Source organism: Indicator indicator, chromosome 12 (genome assembly GCF_027791375.1).
Source record: "Indicator indicator isolate 239-I01 chromosome 12, UM_Iind_1.1, whole genome shotgun sequence".
Classification (NCBI taxonomy): Eukaryota; Metazoa; Chordata; class Aves; order Piciformes; family Indicatoridae; genus Indicator; species Indicator indicator.
In genome coordinates, this window is record NC_072021.1 from 7633765 (window position 1) to 7654731 (window position 20967).

Here is a 20967-nt window from a genome sequence, read left to right on the forward strand (position 1 = left end):
TTTTTAGTTGATTCACTCTTCTTGAGGAATTTCCCCTCCCCTTTTTTTTCCCAGTTTGTTACAAAAAGCAGTCTTTTTTTTTTTTTAATTAAACAGTATTTAAACTAAAGAACTCTTCATGCCATGCAAAAATAGCATTTTATGCACTTTGTTTGTTTTTTGAGGCTTTCCATGATTTTTAGTTCATAGGCATTGCTAACTGGTTAAAAAAAGGGATTTTTATTGCTTTTGTAACTAGTCACATGCTAGTTTCACGTGTGGGACAGTAACCAGTTTCTCCTGGACCTGAATGAATTTCTGGGGCAAATAAATGGTTTTCCATTTTGTGACCTTCTTGGTTACTGTCTTGCTTTACCTCACCCACAGCATGGTAAATGTCTTGAGTACAGTTGTGGCTCATGCTTTTGGGTGAAGAGCTAACCTGTGGCTCCTCTGCTAAATGGTTGCCATCACAGTGTTTATCCTCACAGCAATTTGTCTTGACAACCTGCTGCTTTTCATGCATTATACCATGTAAGTCCATAAACTCTTCTTCTTCTCCAGTGTCTATTTCAGTGAAGCTCCTCCTCTCCTTTGAAGGGAAGGTGAAGATCTTTTGTTTGGGGAAGAGAAGGGATGATTTTTTAGCAGGTCCCTGACAAAGTGCTGATGCATCGGCACCAAGTAAAGGTCGTTCACCTTGGGGTGAATTTTCTTCTAGGAGAATGGTGCTGATGTGCTGAGGGATAGCTTGGGTGAAGTCTGCTGCTGCCATTACTGGCAGTGGCCTTACAGTGCTTGGTGGAGTTTGTGGAGCACCACCTCTATTGTCTTTAAAATTAACTTTAAGTGATCTAGATTTTAATGGGTTGCTACCTTTCAGGGAACTTTTGGGGCTTTCCATGGCAGCCTCAAAATGCAAGTGGCCATGCAAAACTGTTTGGGATCCACTGCCATCGCTGAACACAGCTCTGTCCATAGGGTTATAGTCAAAGGTGACATCGGTTGGAGAAAACATTCTGTCTTTTGTGAATGGTATAAACTGAAAACTTCTTACTCTTTGGTTGTCTTCCAGGTTAACAGCATCAGTTGGAAATCTCATTTGCAAGTGAGAGCCAGGGAAGGGAGAAAGGGGAGACCTCTCTGTTTCTGCAAAGTCAGTCACACAGCTGGCAAAGCTGTCGATACTCGACATGCTTCTCATGTCTGTTATGATGTCCGTGGGTCCAGCTGGCAGCATATATCTCTGATCTGTAACTTCTTCCATCTCTATTTCTTCTTCATATGCAGGCGGCTTTGCTGACTGGTCTTGATAACCAACATTAAGGTTGGGCTGAGACTGAGTTTTAGTAATTTCATTATATAACATCTCCAGTTTTTGGGCACTGAGGTGCTGTGGGCTGGAGGATGCTGCAACATTGTTCAATTGCTCATGGGAGTCTTGTTGACTAATCTCTTGGTATTTGTTCTCATTAGACTTGTTTGAGCTTGTTTCAGACATTGTCCTTCTGGCCCATTTCCACCGGCTTGGGGACAGGTGGTTGTCATCAGTTGTCTCCTTTGAGTTGGCTGCTTCTCCTGACTTCCCTGAATCTACTGCTACATCGATCATTTCCATACTGCGAGCAAAGGCATCTTTCAGGTTCATGGAGACAATACTGCCATTTCTTTTAGCTCGCTCCAGTGCTTCTCGCCTCTTAATTGCCTTCTCCTGTCTCTTCTGCTCCTTGTAAAACTCTGAGAAATTGTTCACAATAATCGGTATAGGCAGGGCTATGACCAGCACTCCAGCGATACAGCAAAGCCCTCCAACTATTTTACCTAATAAAGTCTTAGGGTAAATATCACCATATCCTACAGTAGTCATAGTGATGGTTGCCCACCAAAACGATGCGGGGATGCTGGTAAATTTTGTAGCATCCTCATCTTTTTCAGCAAAGAATACAAGACTAGAAAATATCATTATTCCCATGGCTAAAAACAGTATCAACAAGCCCAGTTCATTGTAACTCCGCCTGAGCGTGAAACCTAATGACTGGAGGCCTGTGGAGTGTCTGGCCAGCTTCAGGATCCTTAGGATCCTCATAATACGAAATATCTGCACAACACGTCGGACGTTTTGGAACTGCAGAACACTTTTATTGGATTCCGTGAGGAAGATGGTGACGTAGTATGGCAAGATTGCCAGCAAGTCAATGACATTTAAGGGGCCTTTGAAGAACTTCCACTTATTTGGTGAGGACAGAAAACGCAAAAGGTACTCCATGGTAAACCAAGCAATGCAGACAGCTTCAACGTGTGCTAGCTGAGGGTTGTCATTTGGCTGCCCAAATTCATCTATTTCTTGAAGCTCTGGCAGGGTGTTAAGAGACAGAGCAATAGTGGACAGTACGATGAACAGAATGGACACAATGGCCAAAATCTGCAAAACAAAATGAACAATGTTTGGGTTAGACTGGTACAAGTGTGCTTGGCAGGGCTTGCTTAAGTCCTTTCAAATGTGCATGTGGCAAATAAAGTCAGGAAGGTGGAAGCTGCTTTGGTTGCTGCATTCATTGTTTTGGGTTGATTTTTGCACAGAGGGAAAACATTGTAATCACCTTAGACATGGTCACAACCTGCTGGTTTTACTGCCTGCCATAAGCCAATTCATTTCAGAAAGCAAGCCATGACTGGTCTTGACATACTTCAATTACAGTGAGAGGTGATATTTATTATTGCAAATCAACAAGTGAAGGATATAAATGTCTCAATGCCCTTCTAGTGAGGGGCTCAAAACTGAATCCAGTACTCAAGGTGTGGCCTCAGCAGTGCCCAGTGCAGGCGGACAATCCCTGCTCTAGTCCTGCTGGCCATACTATTGTTGATCTAGGCCAGGATGCTGGTGGCCCTCTTGGCCACCTGGGCATATGCTGGCTCATCTCCAGCCTGCTATCAACCAAATGCAGTAGTATGTTGTCATGGTCCTTCCACATTCCCTGTAGAACTCTTTTCCTCTCACCCTTTATACTTGAACGTGTGGGAAGTATACCATTTATAAAGATAACAGGAGCAAAATGAAGGTCATGCTGGCACACTATTTGTGTCTCAGACAAAGCAAGGCTGGAATCTCAGCAGAGGTGGGAGATTTCTTTTTGCTGCTTGCCTTTAAATAAGTTATTTAAAACTCCTGGCAAATCATGGTGGGGCTAAACAAGCAGGAGTAATGAAAAATCGTCCCCCAATTGTTCAGCTCTGAGAAGTTTGAGTAAAGGCTAATGAATGGATATAATGGGACAAATCACCACTCTTAAGTACAGATTTATTCTGGCACTACTAATTTTGATATTAATATTCATTTTAAACGGGCTGGATGTAACTGATTTCAAAAAGAAATACTGTTTGTATTTGCCATTTAGTTTTCACGGAATTTATTTAGAGCTCAGACAGAACTCTACACTTGAGTCTAATGAAACCATATTGTTTGCACTGATCTCCATTCTGTCATCTTTCTACCAGGGACTGTGACTGTCTCATAGTGCTACAATACAGTGCTTAAGGATGACCTCCCAGCTGAAGACTGCTGGTATCTACCAAAGAGATTTGCTGCTCATCCGGATTTGAAATTTAGACAGGCACAAAATTTAGACACAATCTTGACTCACACTCTTCAAATATTTTTTCTGTCTTGGCCTCATGTAAATCTCTCCATATTTAAGCACTGCAGCTCTATATGAAACACCCACATCAATCCACAGGTTTATATAAGGCTTATGCCAATATTTCCCACACTTGTGGAATCAGAGAAATTGTTAGGGAAAGGAATCCAGCCTGTTGTTTCCTCTTTTGTAACACAGTCCTGTGGAGTTAAAGACCTGCATAGCTCATCTGTCTTCTTTTTTTGCTAGCTGTAAGGTGACTTGCTTTTTTTTCTCCCTCATAAGCAATTTAGACTTCTGCTGGAAATACAAACAAAATGATATTTTTCCTCATTACTACATACACTTGCATTTATGACATTTAAAATATTAACTACATATCATATGTTTCAGGATGCTTTCAAACTCTAGCAGGTATTAATTTGTTAGGTACCTACATTTTATGCTTCAAGGACTATGCCCACAATCATGGACTTAATATAAATCAAAAATAATTAAAAACAATGAGAGGAATCAAGCTAAAGTATTTAGACCTGTTTGTCAGGTTTTAGGTTTTTTTGCATTTCTTGGAGGGAATGAATCCTTTCCCAGTGGGAGAAATTGCTATCTATACAACGTTCCATTCACAATGTAAAGGGGCTTTCAGCTTCTTGAATTAATAAAATATTCTATAAATTTATCTAAAAGAAAGAATATTGATTTAACTTTAGATTCAGATCCTGATATATAAAATATTTATATGCCAATCTTGTTGTAATAATATTAAATTCCCCATAACTCCTACTTTTGCTTTTATTAAGAAGAGATAACACAGAATGACAGAATACATCCAGTTGGAAGAGACCTCCAAGATCATTCAGTTCAACCATCGACCTAGCACCAAAGGGTCAACTCTAAACCATGTCCCTGGGTGCCAGGTCCACACACTGCTTAAACACCTCCAGAGATAGTAACTCCAGCACTGCCCTGGGCAGACCATTCCAATGTTTGAGAACCATTTCAGTGAAGAAGTAATTCCTAACATCCAGTCTGAACCTCCCTGGTGCAGCTCGGAACCATTTCCTCTGGTCCTGTTGCTTGACAACAAGGAGAAGAGGCTCTGTAACATATTCTGAGTACCAGTGCTCTTCAAACAAATCTAGAAATATCCTCACATCTTCCTTGGAATAGTCAGCCTTAGTGCGGTGTTCCACAAAAGCTGCTCTGGTATCCCGGCAATCGCGCGCTTTAACCAGCAGATGTCCCTGTTTTATCAGCCCATCGCTGGCAGGGGCACTCCATTCCCTTAGTCACAAGGCAGTCTGGAAACACGCATTTATTTCCCATGGACTGAATAGACATGGGCGTAAAAACACCACCTTGATGCTCTTGACAAACCCTTCTGATTTCTGACCGACCTTAGCCCGTGGAAGCTTTAGTGAGAGCTCTGGCTGCTAAGCAACTTTGCAAATGATCCTTATGAAATGTTGTACAGGATTTCAGAGGACAAAAGAGTGGTTGATGAGATTCTCTGGACATTGATGTAAAAAGGTAATAAATGTAGTACAGCTTGCTTCATCACAAGGGATGGCTCTCAGGAGCACCTTACAGAACAGGATTAAGCATTTGATTTCTACAGAATGCCTCAGGAAATTCCAAGTCACGAGGGAAGAATTCTCTGCTCCATGAATGTATGAGATGAGATTATTTCTATAGCTATCACGAGTAATAATGGAGATGATTTGAAACCTTCACACCTAACTGAAAATACCAATGTGATGCGATTCAGTTCAGACATTTGTATTATCCTCATCATTTGAGAAACAGGTAGGAGATAGCTAGCTACTCTAATTCTAAAATCTTTACAGAAGAGATCACCAGTTTTAAAATGATATCCAAATTCTATTATTTTAAATATCCCTAAGATGAAAAGATATACAATTTCAGAAATGAGAACTTCTTGAATTTCTAATTCATTGTTTCTTGGCTTTACACTTTTGCTCCTATGGCAGTTGCCCATGCATTTAGTATCAGGGCCTAGTCTTTTGACTGTTTTCCTGGGTGTCTCTAGATTTGAGATCTTGGATTAGCTCATCAAAGAGAAAAAATCTAGATTGGATCTGCACTAAGACCTGAACTGCATCAGAGCTTCCTTTTGTGGGCTGTTGCATCCAAGTCAGGTGCTTCCTTGGTAGAAACCCCTAGAGAAGCTTTTAGGATTTCTGGTTGTGCCTCCTACTAATTAAATTGTATAAGTGTCTTATGTTAGAGGGAGAAAAATGTTGTCCATTTTCGGTGATAACTGTGCCCACATGAACCAAAGCAGTACTTGGGGGCTATTTTTTTGCCATTGGGACACAAGGGCAACGAGGCTGGTGAGAGGCCTTGAGCACAAGCCCTATGAGGAGAGGCTGAGGGAGCTGGGACTGTTTAGCCTGGAGAAGAGGAGGCTCAGGGGTGACCTCATTGCTGTCTACAACTACCTGAAGGGAGGTTGTAGCCAGGAGGGGGTTGTTCTCTTCTCCCAGGCAACCAGCACCAGGGGAGGTTTAGGCTGGAGGTGAGGAGAAAGTTCTTCACAGAGAGAGTGGTTGGCCATTGGAATGTGCTGCCCAGGGAGGTGGTGGAGTCACCATCCCTGGAGGTGTTCAAGAGGGGATTGGACGTGGCACTTGGTGCCATGGTTTAGATAGTCATGAGGTTTAGGGTGACAGGTTGGACTCGATGATCTTTGAGGTCTCTTCCAGCCTTCTTGATTCTATGATTCTATGATTCTAAGTTTATGTTGGAACCAGAACTTCTCCAGCTGGAGCAAGCACTGCATCAAGGAAAGGCAGGTGTTACAGAGCTCCTCTGCATTCTCACAATCCCATCTGCTGTGGCTGTTTCTCCTGCTGTTAAGTGGAGCCATAGGTGAGCTCCTTGTTAGTCCACATTTATGCTCCAAAAGCACTGTGAGGAGAGGCATGGATGGCCTGTCTCTTAAGAGTTACGAGTCTGGTGCCACTGGTTCTACCTCCTCAGAGGGCGGTCACTTCAGGAGCCGAGCAGAACATGAAGAAGCAGAAAGAAATATCAGTCCTTACCCTGAAAGGTAAGGTGTTAGATACAGCTGCTCTCCAAATATATGAACAATGAATAGTTGATTGTAGGAGGGGAAATCAGCATTGAACAGTTGCAAAAGAAGAGTCAAACTGCTTGTCAGATCTTCCTGATTGTCAGACTGATGGCCCAAACAGAAAACCCAGGGTTTTCTGTGACTGCAGCCCTACAGTACAGTTTCTAGAGCTGAAGACAAGAAATAAACCTGAAAATGAATTTGTCAGGTATGAGCAGTTACAGCACATTATTTGCAAGGTTATGGACAATAAAAGTAATCTTCAAAGACTCCTTGAACACAGAACAAATGCACTGCACTCTGGCTGTGCCTCAGGAAGTCTCTTTTGTGCCTGACACTTTCATAACATTTTTTTTTTCATTTAACTGTCAGGATTTGGCAATTTAGGGTAAAGGTGTGGAATGGAGGCTTTATGGTATTTACAGCTGCTTTTAGCTATGCACTGATTACATCTTCTCCTGCTTCCTGAAAGCCACCTCACTACCAGAAAACCTGAAGTTTGCTGTAGGGACAATGTGATTATTTTGCATGATGTCCATGACAAGGGAGAGCAGTGTGCATGAAAGTTCTGCAGTAAAAAATGTTTTACTCTTCAATCTGAAAGCACTAATCAAAGCAAAGTAGGTATTTCTGGAAAATCTTGTGCTGTGGAATATATGGCAAAACCAGGGGACTTGTAGTTGCTTAGAGACATGGTACTCAAAGAGGACAGTATAATTCAGGCACCAATCAGGTACACCTGGAATAAACTGTATATAAGGAATGTATGGAATATTGCTATGTAAACACAGAGCTATGTTCTTTTCAAGTGTTAGTTATTAGTGATCTTGCAGATTGTAATTGCTTCTGCTTTACATAGAATCCCAGAATACAGCTGGTTGGAAGAGATCTCCAAGATCATCCAGTCCAACTTTCGATACAGCACTGAAGGGTTAACACTAAATTATGTCCCCAAGTACCAGGTCCACAGGCTGCTTAAACTCCTCTAGGGATGGTGACTCCACCACTGCTCTAGGCAGACCATTCCAATGTTTGAGAACCCTCTCAGTGAAGAAATATTTCCTAACATCCAGCCTGAACCTTCCCTGGTGCAGCTTGAAACCATTTCCTCTGCTCCTGTCTCTTGACACCAGGGAGTAGAGGCTGCCCCCTCCTCACTCCAACCTCCCTTCAGGGAGCTGGAGAGAGCAATGAGGTCTCTCCTCAGCCTCCTCTTCTCCAGCCTGAACACCCCCAGTTCCCTCAGCCCCCCCGTGTAGCCCAGGTCCTCCAGACCCTTCTCCAGCATTGTTGCACTTCTCTGGACAGGCTCCAGCCTCTAATGTCCTTCCTGGAGTGAGGGGCCCAGAACTGAACACAGTACTTGAGGTGTGGCTTCACCAGTGTGGTGAAGGCACCATATGCTCAGAATTATGCCTCCAAATACTGTAAAACTTGTCCCAATATGTTCAGGTAAGTTCCCCCTTTCACCCTCCTTTCCAGAGTGGGGGACAAAGGCCCAGGTGCCAGCCAGGTGGCAAAATAACCCCAACCTGCCTTGTAAGGGGTAAACAACTGCATGCACCCATTGCATGGGATGCTCGTGCTTTCTCCAAGTAAGGGCATCATTTCTATATCATTTCTATAGGCTGGAGCAGGTTTTCAACAAGACTGCCCATTGCTCCAACCCAGCCTTTAGAAACTTGTAAGTTTCTCTGGTTACCCCAACTTGTAAACAAGTCATTCTCACTTTGTCTGAGCTTGTAAGCTTGTTGTGCTTAAGCCTTAGCTGCTAAGCTCTATAGCCATTGCCTGTAAGTCTTCTCACTCCCACATGAATGCATACCAGCGGCCTCTGCAGTACAGAGAAGAAGCCAGCACCCTGGGAAGGCCGCTGTGCCCCAGTTTGCCCGAGGAATCTGCGGATCACTGAGAAGGCGTCAGCATCAAAAGCCCAGTCCCATCAGATTGGAAGAAGAGCCCGTTGTGTCTTAAGGAGCACTGGACCCCTGAGGGCAAGCTTTAGCCCAGAGTGGAAGGGACTAGCCCAAGCCTGGCAGTCCAGCTCTCTGCTGTAGCTATAAGCAGCAGATCGAGAGCCATGACTTCGTGTATACTGGCTCGCAGAAGCAGGAACTGCGCTTAACCGCCCTGCATGACCCCGCCGTTTGCTGGAGATAAAGGGAGCCGCCCGCTTCGCCACTCTGTAACTCTGTGACTCTAGAGTAACTCAAAAGTCAGGACCACCCTGAGAGAGAGAGTCCCGTCCTGTCCTCTGTTTTGAGTCAAGAAAAGGACTGCCACGTAACCTTAAACGAGGAAGCGGTCACTGAGAAAGAATCGGCATCGTTAGCTTACTTTGAGCCAGCCAAAGGGAACCGCCGCTCCACGTAGCTGCACCCCTTCCCTGGGGCCGCATCCGTCGGCCCCGAAGCCCATCGCTGCTGGGGTCGGAGACGTCCTACCAGGAACTGTCGTCCTGCCCCGCCCCACCGTGCAGTCTGACCCTGTTCAGGCAGTCACACTGGCCCTGCCAGACCCCGCAGCTGCGCCGAGGGACCACCCTGCTAAGGGAACCTGCTGACCAGCGAAAGTCTCGCCCCTCCTGTACAGGTGGGAGGAGAAGGAAAGCCATCGACCCCGTCTGGAGGGAAGCCCCCTCGCAGCCCACCAGTGACTTGGCTGCAGGCTCAGCCCCAGGAGCCTCCCCCAATTCGGTAGGGACCAGCCTGGGGCCAGCCCTGGGCAGCCAGCAAGCAGCCAGCAGCCAGCTAGTAGCTAGTAGATGATTTAGCTACAAACAAAACCTAGTAGCTTATTTCGCTACAAAGACACAGTGTATCTTTTCACGTGTGTAGCACTCGCTGACTTTCAGTACAAAGCACCCGCGCCTGGCCGCATGACATTCTGGCTTGAATTGCCTCTGGTAACACTGTAAATCTTTCTCTTCATATAATTAAAGCAGCCTCAGTGTCTTGTTGCGTCGCCATCTGGTGGACAAGCACAGAACTGCACCTGTCGTTCCCTTAATTAGAAATTAATTCTGTAAATATTTTAATTGGGTCAAACTGTATATGCTAAATTAGTTAGGGGATGTATTTCACAACTGTGCAATAGAATCTGTATATAAAATAGTGATTAATTGGTTATTAATAATTTTAATAATAGTAATAAATTAATTGTAATAATTTAAATTTCATAATTCATAAATTAATAACCTCTCCATCACAACCAGTGTGAGGACAGGGGGATGATCACCTCCCTGCTCCTGCTGGCCACCCTGTTTCTGATCCAAGTCAGGCTGCCACTGGCTTTCTTGGCCACCTGGGCACTGCTGAGTCATGTTCAGTCAATTGAAACCCCAGGTCCTTCTCCAAGTCACAGCTTTCCAACCACACACTCCCATGTCTGTTGCTTACCTTGGGGTTGTTGTGACCCAGGTAGGGGACTTGGCATTTTATTTTTGGTCCTTCATGCTAAATTATTCTTCATAAACAATCTAATAAGAAACACACTTTTCTGGGAAAATAACTGGTTTACTATGGTGGTAAGCTAACTGGCATTGATGTATTTCACTGCTATTAACAGAAATACATCACCCACTGGCTGCAGTTTGGTTTCTTTGGAAAATGATTTATCCTAGTCATGGAAAGGCATGCTCCTAGAATTGTCTTACACTCTTCTGCAGGATAGGAATTGGGAGGGAGAAGATTTGTTGCCTTCAGGACAAGACATTTGACATTCTGCCAGAACAGTTAATGTTAGTCTGAAAGCAATTAAGTGACTGTGATGGTTTGAAACTGCCTTTTCTGTTCAAAACAGATAAAGTGAAAGTGTGTAAATAAGTCACTATTGGGTGTAAGGAAAGCAAAATAATGATTGCTCTAAACACTTCCATTGGATAGATAGAAGTGTTTAAGAACTATTACCCAAAACAAAGTGGGGCACTCTGCACTCTCTGCATTCTGCAGTGGGGGCAGTTGCTGGGCTGTCTGGCTGCTGTTTTCTTCTTCTTCTCTTCTGGCTGAAGATAACACACACTGACCTTGGCAGCTAAGTTAACAACTTTCTGCTCTAACTAACTCTGCTTTCTGTCCAGGGGGGTCTGGGGGGGAAGCTCCTGGGAGAGAGGCCCCTTTGGGAAGGGTCCCCTTTGGGGGGAAGCAAAGGGAGATCGGTTGTGCTTTTCTGTTGATTGTATATATTTGTAAATGTTGTGAATTTTGTATATTTGTACGTATTCATTGCATTTCATCATAGATTGCAGATTCTGCTTTGTAAATACAGCTTTCATTTGCTTCCAGACTGAGCTAGCCTGGTTATTGTCGGTAGGGGGGGGGGGCAGAATTTCAGCTCACACTGACACAGTGACAATCATAGAATCACAGTTTTGGTTGGAAAAGGCCTCTAAGATCATCCAGTCCAACCATCAAACCAACACCACCAGGAGTATTAAAACAGGTTCCAAACTGCCATGTCTACACATTTTTGATGGAGGATGTTGACTCCACCACCTCCCTGGGCAGCCTGTTCCAATGCCCAACTACTCCTGCAGCAAAGAAATTTCTCCTAATATCCTACCTAAACCTCCACTGGCACAATTCCTGTCTTTCTATCACCTGGTACTAGGGAGAAGAGACCAACTCCCACCTCACTGCAACCTCCTTTCAGGAGCTGTAGAGAGCAATCAGGTCTCCCCTCAGCCTGCTCTTCTCCAGACCAAACACCCCCAGTTCGCTCATCTGCTTCTCACCGGACCTGTTCTCCTAACACTTCACCAGCTTTCGCTGTCATACAAGATGCAGAAATGCAGGTGATATGGAAACGAAGGAGTTGAAGCACAAGAATATTTTGGGTGCTTTTAAAAATCTGGATTCTTGAGTTGTGAAAAGGATTTTTGAGCCTCTAAGAAATTATTCCTTACCTTTGAGCTCCTTTTTATATTTACTTCCAGCAGAAACTGTATTATCTCATCTTCTTTCTTGACGGTAATATTTCAAACAGAATCTAGTTTGACTTGAGACTGGGATTATTTAGAACTGCAGGACTATGTTAACTCCCAATGACTGTGGGAAATATACCATCCTCCATCACCACAAACATCACTGGTTTTGGAGATATATATATATCTATATATATCTATATATAGATATATAGATATATAGATATGTATATATACGCTCAGATAATTAGCTTCCTGTTTCATTTCCAAATCCAGGCTCTTTTTTTCATTTCCAGGCTCTTTTCCAGAGGCAGGTAATCACCCCCTTCTGGGATAAGACCAATATTCTTGATAATGTACTGAAAGAGAGTGATATAGGACAAAACATTGAAGTCTAGAAGCAGCAAGAAGGTTGTTTACACCAGATTTGCCCATGACCACCTCTGCAGCGGGCCCTTTTGCTGTAGGTGACCCTACTGATACTTCCAATATGGGATTGCTGAGTGACCTATCTACGAGCTTGGGCTGAGCCAGCACAGACATTTTCATCACTGTCACAAACACATTTTCAAAGGTACATGTGATAGCTACAGTCTGACACCAAATTTGATTTATGAGAGAAACACATATAGAACTGTGTGATCTCAGTGTACATATTTAATGCATCTGTAGAGGGAAGGACTGTATGTAACTCAGCAAGATAAAAAGCAACTTCTGTGGATTTTCAACAGCAGGAGGCTTGTTTCAGAGCAGCATGATTTGGGTTAGAAGTTTCCCTGAAGGCATGTGAAAGCATAAAAGAGGAATACAGCTTCCAAATCTCTCTCAATGGAAATCAGAGAAACAAACAATAAAATGGTGCCAGGAAAGAAAGCAACAGATGCACAGTCTCTGATCCTTCCACTTACAGTGAGTTTTTCATTATGGTGATCATTGCTAACATGAAAAAGTGCAAATGAATCTGCACTGAAAGTGTTAAACATCAGCAATGTCAGTAAGGTCACAAGCTGCACACCAAATCTGGAAACTCAGATGAAAGGGATTAGGTTGGGGTTTTTTTCTTTACATCAAAGGAAAGCATCTCTTCTGGAAGACTCTGTCACAGAGAGAGCTGCAGGCCCCTCTCCATCGCAAGGCAAAGTTCTTTCATTAAAATGTATTCAGGTTCTGACTCTGTAGCTGGAAAGAAAAGCAGTATTTATTTTGGAGGTCCCACCTGCCTTTGATTTTGACAAACGACTGAAATTATTTCCCTGTCAGATTTAGTTTAGGACTGAATTGTACATTTTTTGCTAGAAGGTGTTGCAGTCGCCGAAGGGTTTAATCAATTTGCCATTCATGTGTAAGTCAGTCTCAGTGATAATTACTAAAGTAAAGGCATCACGTTAACCTCTTGGTACCAGAAGTTGAGATTAGCATATTAGTACTTAAGCAAAGTAAGCCTTGGCCCATTGGTAGAAGAAGATTAAATTGCAGCAGGCTGTGCCTGTTGTGGATGAATTAACCATACGTGACTCTCTGCAGTGCAGAAAGGCACACACAACTCAGCTAGAACACCCTCCCTAACTTCATGGGCTGAAGGCTGCTGTAAAACAGGTGTAGGGAACAAAATCTGACCTCAGTTTGATGTTGTTGGAAGCAGCTCCAATGAGTAAGCCTTTAGGCATTTCCTGAGGTTTCTCTTTCTATGTTCTATGCAGTCATTACTGGATTTTGCAGAAGGTGGGAAACCTCAGGTTATTTAGATGCACTGAAGGACAGAAGTTAGAGGGGGGGTAAGACCTATTAAGGCATGTGAAATACTGCTCTGATACTCTCATGTAAATTACAATGCCCTTTGCTGGCTGACAAAGCTGGAATTGACCAAACAGCTAAACCCAGAACGCATTTGTGCGGCTGTAACATTACCAGCATGATAGATACTTTTCTGCTCAATAATTTATACGTCAGGATAGGCTTAAAAATCTGATCCCACAGTAATTCTGGCTGTAAAGAGCCCCCTTGCTTTACATTAAAATCTTTAAAAAACCAAAACCAACTTAATACTTCATTTGGCAGCATTACAGGAGCAGCATTACAATTTTAAATGCAATCACTGAATATTTTTTTTTCCAATAAGATGCCTGGTTAAACAGGCACCATTCATTTTTTTCATGGAATACTAGAATGGTTTGGGTTGGAAGGGACGTTAAAGATCATCTAGTTCCTACTCCACTGCCACAGGCAGGGACACCTTCCACTTGATCAGATTGCTCAAGGCCTCATCCTACCTGGCCTTTAACACCTCCAGGGAGGGGGCAGCTACAGTTTCCCTGGGCAACCCGTTCCAGTGTCTCACCACCCTCACTGTAAAGAATTTTCTTCTAATCTCCACTCTAAATCTCTCCTTTTCCAGCTGAAAGCCATTGCCCCTCATCCTGTCCCTACAAGCCCTTGTAAAAGGTCCCTCCCCATCTCTCCTGTAGTCCCTTTCAGATACTGGGATATCATGTCTACAGACTCACTTTTCATAGAATCATAGAACTGTTTTGGTTGGAAAAGACCCCTGAGATCATTGAGTCCCACCATCAACCTAAGACCACTGTGACCATTAAACCATGTCTCAAAGTGCCATGGCCACACACACATGGAGGTGTTTCTTGAACACCTCCAGGGATGATGACTCCACCACCTCTCTGGGCAGCCTGTTCCAATGCCTGACCACTCCCATAGGAACAAATTTTTCCCAATCTCCAACAGAAACCTTCCCTGGCACAATTTCATGCCATTTATTCTCATTCTATGACCTGATACTAGGGAGAAGAGACCAACCCCCACCTCACTGCAACCTCTTTTCAGGGATTTGCAGAGAGCAATGAGGTCTCCCCTCAGCCTCCTCTTCTCCAGGCTAAACAACCCCAGCTCCCTTAGCTGCTCCTCACCACATCTGTTCTCCAGACGCGTCACCACCTTCTCTGGTCTTCTCTGGACCTGCTCCTGCAGCTCAATGTCTTTCTTGTAGTGAGTGCCCCAAAACTGAACCCAGTATGCAAGGTGTGGCCTCATCAGCGCCCAGTGCAAAGGGACAATCACTTCCCTGTTCCTGCTGGCCACACTTGCTGATCCCGGCCAGGACGCTGTTGGCCTTTTGGTCACGTAAGCACACTGCTGGTTCATGTTCACCTGGCTGTCAACCAGTCTTCTCTTCAAAAATGTTTAAGAAGACATACTCTGCATGTGCATGTATTTGCATGTGGTTATCTAACTACAGCACCTACAAAACCAACCACCTTAATGAGCATAACACAATCAGGAAAGGAACTTCTGAATCCTTTCAATACAAATGCTTTATTTGTGGCTTTTACAGCTGATCTGCAGAATGCTGAGTTGAAACACATGAGAACAGCTGATATTATGCTGATAGACAAGAGGTCAAATCTCTCCAGGGTCAAGCATGTTCCTGCTGAAGGCTCAAGCATGCACACATAGTTATTTATACTTGTGACGAGGGAACCAGGAGCGCTGGTGTCTGAGCCATACCTCTCATGCATAAAGCCACCTGAATGCCAGTCGAGGGGACAACAAATGCCCATGAAGCCTTGTCTAGCTGAGAGATGTCATTTGAATACAGTTTATTAGATATTGACGGCCACTTAAGCAGATTTCCTCTGCTAGTTTCTCTCTGGAACAGTCACCAACTCCCAAATGGTTGAGGCTTCACTACAGTCCACAAGTTTGGCCTATGCTATTTGAAGGTCTAGGGAAGGTTGCATCTCAGGCCCTTCAATGGAGAACTTCTTTCTTTCTAAATATCTACAGATGTGGAAGTTAACTCTCACTTGAGGCAGGAAGGGCTTCCAAATAGCTGTACAACAGGGATTCCTGGCTGCACGAATCAGCCAGGAATAAGAATAAAAGCTCTGATAAGAATAAAAGCACTTTGAGACCATCAGAGATCCTGGTTAGATCAGAAGTTTGAGTTCATGCATTGCTTATATCAGTTTCCCTTTAGCACATTTTCAGCTTTGATCGTCCTACTTTAAACATTTTCTTGGATGCAAACATATACTGCTTGGGTATGACCAAACCACAATAAAAATATTATGCTTATTTGATGAGTTTGGTTCAGGAGCTCTTAGAATGGATAACACTTAACTGCCATGAAAGATTCAGGAATGATGCACAGGAAGCCAACATTTTCCTTCTGAGCAGAAATGTGAAAGGGAACTCCTGCTGTTACTCCCAGCATTACCATAGAGACAGTACATGAGAAGCATAAAGTCAGGACTTCTGCAAGTCTTTGTGTTTTCTTAGAGAGAAAACTGCAGCTGAGAACAATGGGCAGCATCTCTCCAGGACACAGGCAGAATCACAGAATCACAGAATGTTAAGGGCTGGAAGGGACCTCAAAAGATCATCCAGTCCATCTCCTCTGCCAGATCACACTGGAACGCATCCAGGCAGGTTTTGAATATCTCCAGAGAGGGAGAGTACACAACCCCTCCTGTGCAGGAGGCCGTGCTGTGTAGAAGCAGGACTTGAAATAGAATGAGCCACTTCTCATAGCAGATTTGGCGTAGCCTCTTGCAACAAAGTAAAATGATTCCCCCAGTGTGAGCTTACTGGTAAACGAGGTCTGCTTACAGCTGTGATAGTATTCTGCAGCAAAAGACTGGAGTGTTGGCTGTGACTACCTGCAATTACCATTTCACCTCTCTTACAAAGATCTCATTCCAGATCTCCACAGCTGTTCATATATTCATGTGCTGTACAGATGAGGAGGACAAAGATAGCTGCTCAGACTACTTACCTCTCACAGTCTTTTAAACAATCTAAGTGTACAAAATGTACACCTAAACCAGCAGAACATTGTCTCAAGATTACAGACTCTGCAGCAAAGTCACCAAATCTCTGATTTCCTCCTACATAAAGATGCCCTTTACAAATCCTGAGAGCTCATGAGAGCAGCAGACGGTGAAAATACATTTCTGACTCATTTATGTTCTATGCATTGGGATGAATTCTTTTGCTCTCCTCCCAGGTAGCCTTCCAAATGGATTCTAACATTATATCCAAATCCTGAAATTGGTTATAAGGGCATTTTTCCTCCATTAAATTTTGTATTGTTTCTGAAGTGAAGAACAAGTAAGGCTGATCTTCACTTGTATTTCCACTGCAGCACCTGTCAGCATTCATATATGTAACACACATACACACATACTGGGACGCGTACTGCTTAATATTTTTATCAACAGTATAGACAGCGGGATGGAGGGCACCAGACAACACCAAGCTGAGTGGTGCTAGTGATAAGCAAAAGGGAAGAGATGACATCCAGAGGGACCTGGACAAGTTGGAGAGGTGGGCCCAGGTGAACCTCAAGAGGTTCAACAATAACAAGTGCAGGATCAGAACAATCCTCACTTTCAATACAGCCTGGGGGATGAAGTGATAGAAAGCAGCCCTGTGGAAAAGGACTTGGGGGTGCTGGTAGATGAAAAGTTGGACATGAGCAGGCAGTGTGAGCTTGCAGTGTAGAAGGCCAATCACATCCTGGGCTGCATCAAAAGCAGCATGGCCAGCAGATGGAGAGAGGTGATTCTGACACTTTGCTGTGCTCTGGTGAGACTTCACCTGGAGTACTGCATCCAGCTCTGGAACAGAAAGGACATGGACCTGATGGAGCAGGGCCAGAAGAGGGACATGAAAATGACCAGGGGGTTGGAGCACCTCTGCTACAAGCACAGGCTGAGGGAGCTGGGGGTGTTCGGCCTGGAGAAGAGGAGGCTCCAGGGAAACCTAATAGCAGCCTGCCAGTACCTGAAGGGGGCTACAACAAGGATGAGGAGAGAGACTGTTCACAAAGGCCTGCAGTGATAGGATGAGGGGCAATGGTTTCGCACTAGAGAAGAGTAGATTTAGACTGGATGTTAGGATCAAGTTCTACACCATGAGGGTGGTGAAACACTGGAACAGGTTGCCCAGGAAGGTGGTTGAAGCCCCATCCCTGGAGATATTCAAGGTGAGGCTTGACAGGGCTCTGGGCAATCTGATCTAGTTGAGGATGTCCCTGCTAGCTGCAGGGAGTTTGGATTGGATGACCTTTGGAGGTCCCTTCCAATCTAGACCATTCTATGATTCTATGTATGTATATATGCACACTTAGAGAGAGAGCTATGCTAAACATCTCCAAATCTGCCACAAAAGCTTAATTTGGGAGCATTTAGCCTTGCAAGCTACATTGCAGGCATGGTTTTAAATGCAATTTACTGAGCCCTTTATGCAATGTTTTATGACACAAAACAAACTGCAGATGTGCCAAAAAGTAACTAAGCGGATTGGTTTGGAAGATTTAATCAATTTATGTCAGCTCTGAAAGTCAGAGTCAGACATCATATTCTAGGAGCTTAATTTGGATTGCTAGTGCTTTTGAGAGTAATTAAGAGCATACAGTTAGGTGACCTTTGGACTGGGACAGCATCACTCTACTGGAAAAGACAGCTTTGTTATGGAATCATAGAATCATTAGGGTTGGAAAAGGCCTCTAAGATCATCAAGTCCAATCTTCTACCTGACACCTCTATGACCACTAGATTCTGCACTTGTGTCATGGTGGGTTCTGTAAGGAGTGGTCCAAAGAGCCTCGTTTGTCTCATCATTGTCATCGGGAATCAGGACCCCCTTCCCCCAAGGAGAAGGGCTGAAAGTCAGGCTAACATCCTAGCATGAGTTCTGCAGCAGCCTACTCCGTAATAAGTTACTGATTAAGTGACTGAGCCTGTGCATCGGAATGTGGTCTCCATGGTTTACCAGGTGCAGGTTCCATGGGAGAGACCTAGATGGTACCAGGGGTCCATCCCTGCCAAATCTGATGGAAGACCCTACTGCAATTATCTCTTTGGAACAGAGAAATGGAACTGCAGTGAGGAAAGACCGATGTCCTGGTGTTGCCAAGGGTACCAGGAACTTTAGTGAACTCTGCTCATTATCATATTCATTATAATATGAAAACACCTTCTGGCCTGAGGCTATCTGCCTCCAAGGCAGATCATGCCTCAGACACGCCTCCTTGAGCATGCCGGAAGCCCTCCTCATGGGGGCACAAGGGGCAGAGATAGGCAGAGTTCAGACATCGACGGTGTGAAGTTGATTATAAAAGATGTCTCCCTAGCAACGGGGTGGGAGAAGTGTGAGAGTGAGTGTTTGGGAGTTTCTTGGGGAGTTCAGTGTGTGTGTATGTGTGTATCTGTGTGTGTCTGCGTGTCTCTGTGTGTGTCTGTGTGTGCGTCTCTGTGTGTCTGTGTGTGCATCTGTGTGTGTGTGTGCGAGAAGCAACAAGAAGACGACATTGAAGGAACGCTTTCCGTACTAAGGTAAAGAAGGACCAGCAGGACTGGACCTGAGACCAGAGAGGTGTCTTTGGACCCTTGCATTGTTGGTATCAATAGACCTCTCTCCCTTTTCTCTCTTCACTTTACTTTTCCCTTTCTCCCCTCACTTTTCTCTACCTCATATGGGTAAAACAATAAAATTTTGCTGCTGATTGAATTGAAGCCACCTGGCGTGAGTCGCCTGAGTTCTTTGCACTTTGAGATCACAGTAATGAACCATCATGAGTCCAGTGTTTGGACCGTGACAGGTTCCCTCTTAGTTTACTACATACTACTTTGCCCAGGACTTGCACTTGCCCTTATGTCAATGCTCTCAGTTGCCATCAATTACTACCAGCCTCTCACCCAGGGGACAAGAAAGCAAAGATCAGAAATTCCAATGAAGATGAAAACATTTATATTACAGCTCCACAGGCTCTGAGGATTTCTGGGAGACAGTTGGATAACAAATGCACCCAGTTGCTAGCTCAGCATGATGAAGTCCCTGGAACACACCCCTCTCCTCACTCAGGTGCTATGGTGTTCGCCCAAACACATCACTTCAGAGCACTTCCTGACTGCTTTTCCCACCTGATCCCGTTTCAGCAGTGCTCTTTGTCAGGAAGATGGAACAGAGATCTTCCAACAAGAAATTCAGCTTCAAATTCAGCTGTACAGAAATTATTTTCCTGTAATAGCACCCTGTGATTTATTTAGCATTTAGCCATTAGCCAAGCATTCATAGTCAAAATAACAAGAACAAACCTAGACCTTACTCTATACCTTTTCTTCAGAAAAAGCAACATAAAAGGCCCTCCATACTGACTTGCCTGCTAGAATAGTTATCCACAGAATATCACAGTGTATCAGAGGTTGGAAGGGACCTCAAGAGATGATCAAGTGCAACCCCCTTGCCAGACCAGGATCACTTAGAGTAGTCTGCACAGGAACACATCCAGGTGGGTTTTGAAAATCTCTGGAGAAGGAGACTCTACAACCCCCCTGGGGAGCCTGTTCCAGTGCTCTGTCACCCTCATTGTAAAGAAATTTCTTCTCATGTTGAGGTGAAATTTTCTATGTTCTAGTTTGAACCCATTGTTCCTTGTCTTATCACTGTCAACCACTGAAAAGAGCCTGGCCCCCTCCACTTGACACCCACCCCTCACATATTTATACACAGTGATCAGCCTTCTCTTCTCCAGACTAAATAGCCCCAGGGATCTCAGTCTCTCTTCACAGGGGAGATGCTCAAGTCCCCTAATCATCCTCGTGGCTCTTTGTTGGATTCTTTCCATCAGGTCTCTGTCTCTCTTGAACTGGGCAGCCCCAAACTGGACACAGGATTGCAGCTGTGGTCTCAGCAGGGCAGAGTAAAGAGGCAGAAGAACTTCCCTAGCCCTGCTGGCCACACTTTTCTTGATGCACCCCAGGATCCCATTGGCTCTCTTGGCCATCAGGGCACATTGTTGTCCCACGGAGAACTTTCCAGCAGGGTAGCCTTTAATCTGCCCTGGTGCCTGTTGTTATTTCTCCCCAGATGTAGGGCCCTGCATTTGTCCTTATTAGGTTTGCCTGCAGCCAGCTCTCAGCCTGTCCAGCCTGGATGGCAGCACAGCCTGACAGGTGTCAGCCAACCCCTCCAGTTTCGTATCATCATCGAACTCGCTGAAGGTACTCTCAATGCCCTCAGCGAGGTCGTTGATAAAGATATTGAACAAAACTGGACCCAGTGCTGATCCCTAGAGGGGATATATGTATTGATATGTCAAAATTCGGAGTATCTACAGAATGTGGAATGAAGCCTGGAGGTATTTCACCAGTGCTTTAATTGTCATTATGTATCATAAACATTGATCACCCGGCCAAATGGGTAAGCATCTACTGAGGAAAAATTCTGAATGAAATGAAAAAAATATTTTCTCCATGCCTGGTTCAATGGTAAAAAAAGAAAAAAAGAAAAAAAAAGTATATTTGAGAAACAAA

At 44.2% G+C, this 20967-nt stretch overlaps 1 protein-coding gene across 1 annotated transcript; it reads right to left on the reverse strand.

Moving 5' to 3' along the window:
• Nucleotides 1–238: 238 nt before the first annotated feature.
• On the reverse strand, nt 239–9132 carry KCNB2 (potassium voltage-gated channel subfamily B member 2). Its single transcript, XM_054385275.1, has 2 exons — nt 9052–9132; nt 239–2401 (listed from the first exon to the last, which is right to left on the reverse strand). The coding sequence occupies exons 1-2, from the start codon at nt 9130–9132 to the stop codon at nt 239–241; spliced, it is 2244 nt and encodes a 747-aa protein (XP_054241250.1).
• Nucleotides 9133–20967: the final 11835 nt, after the last annotated feature.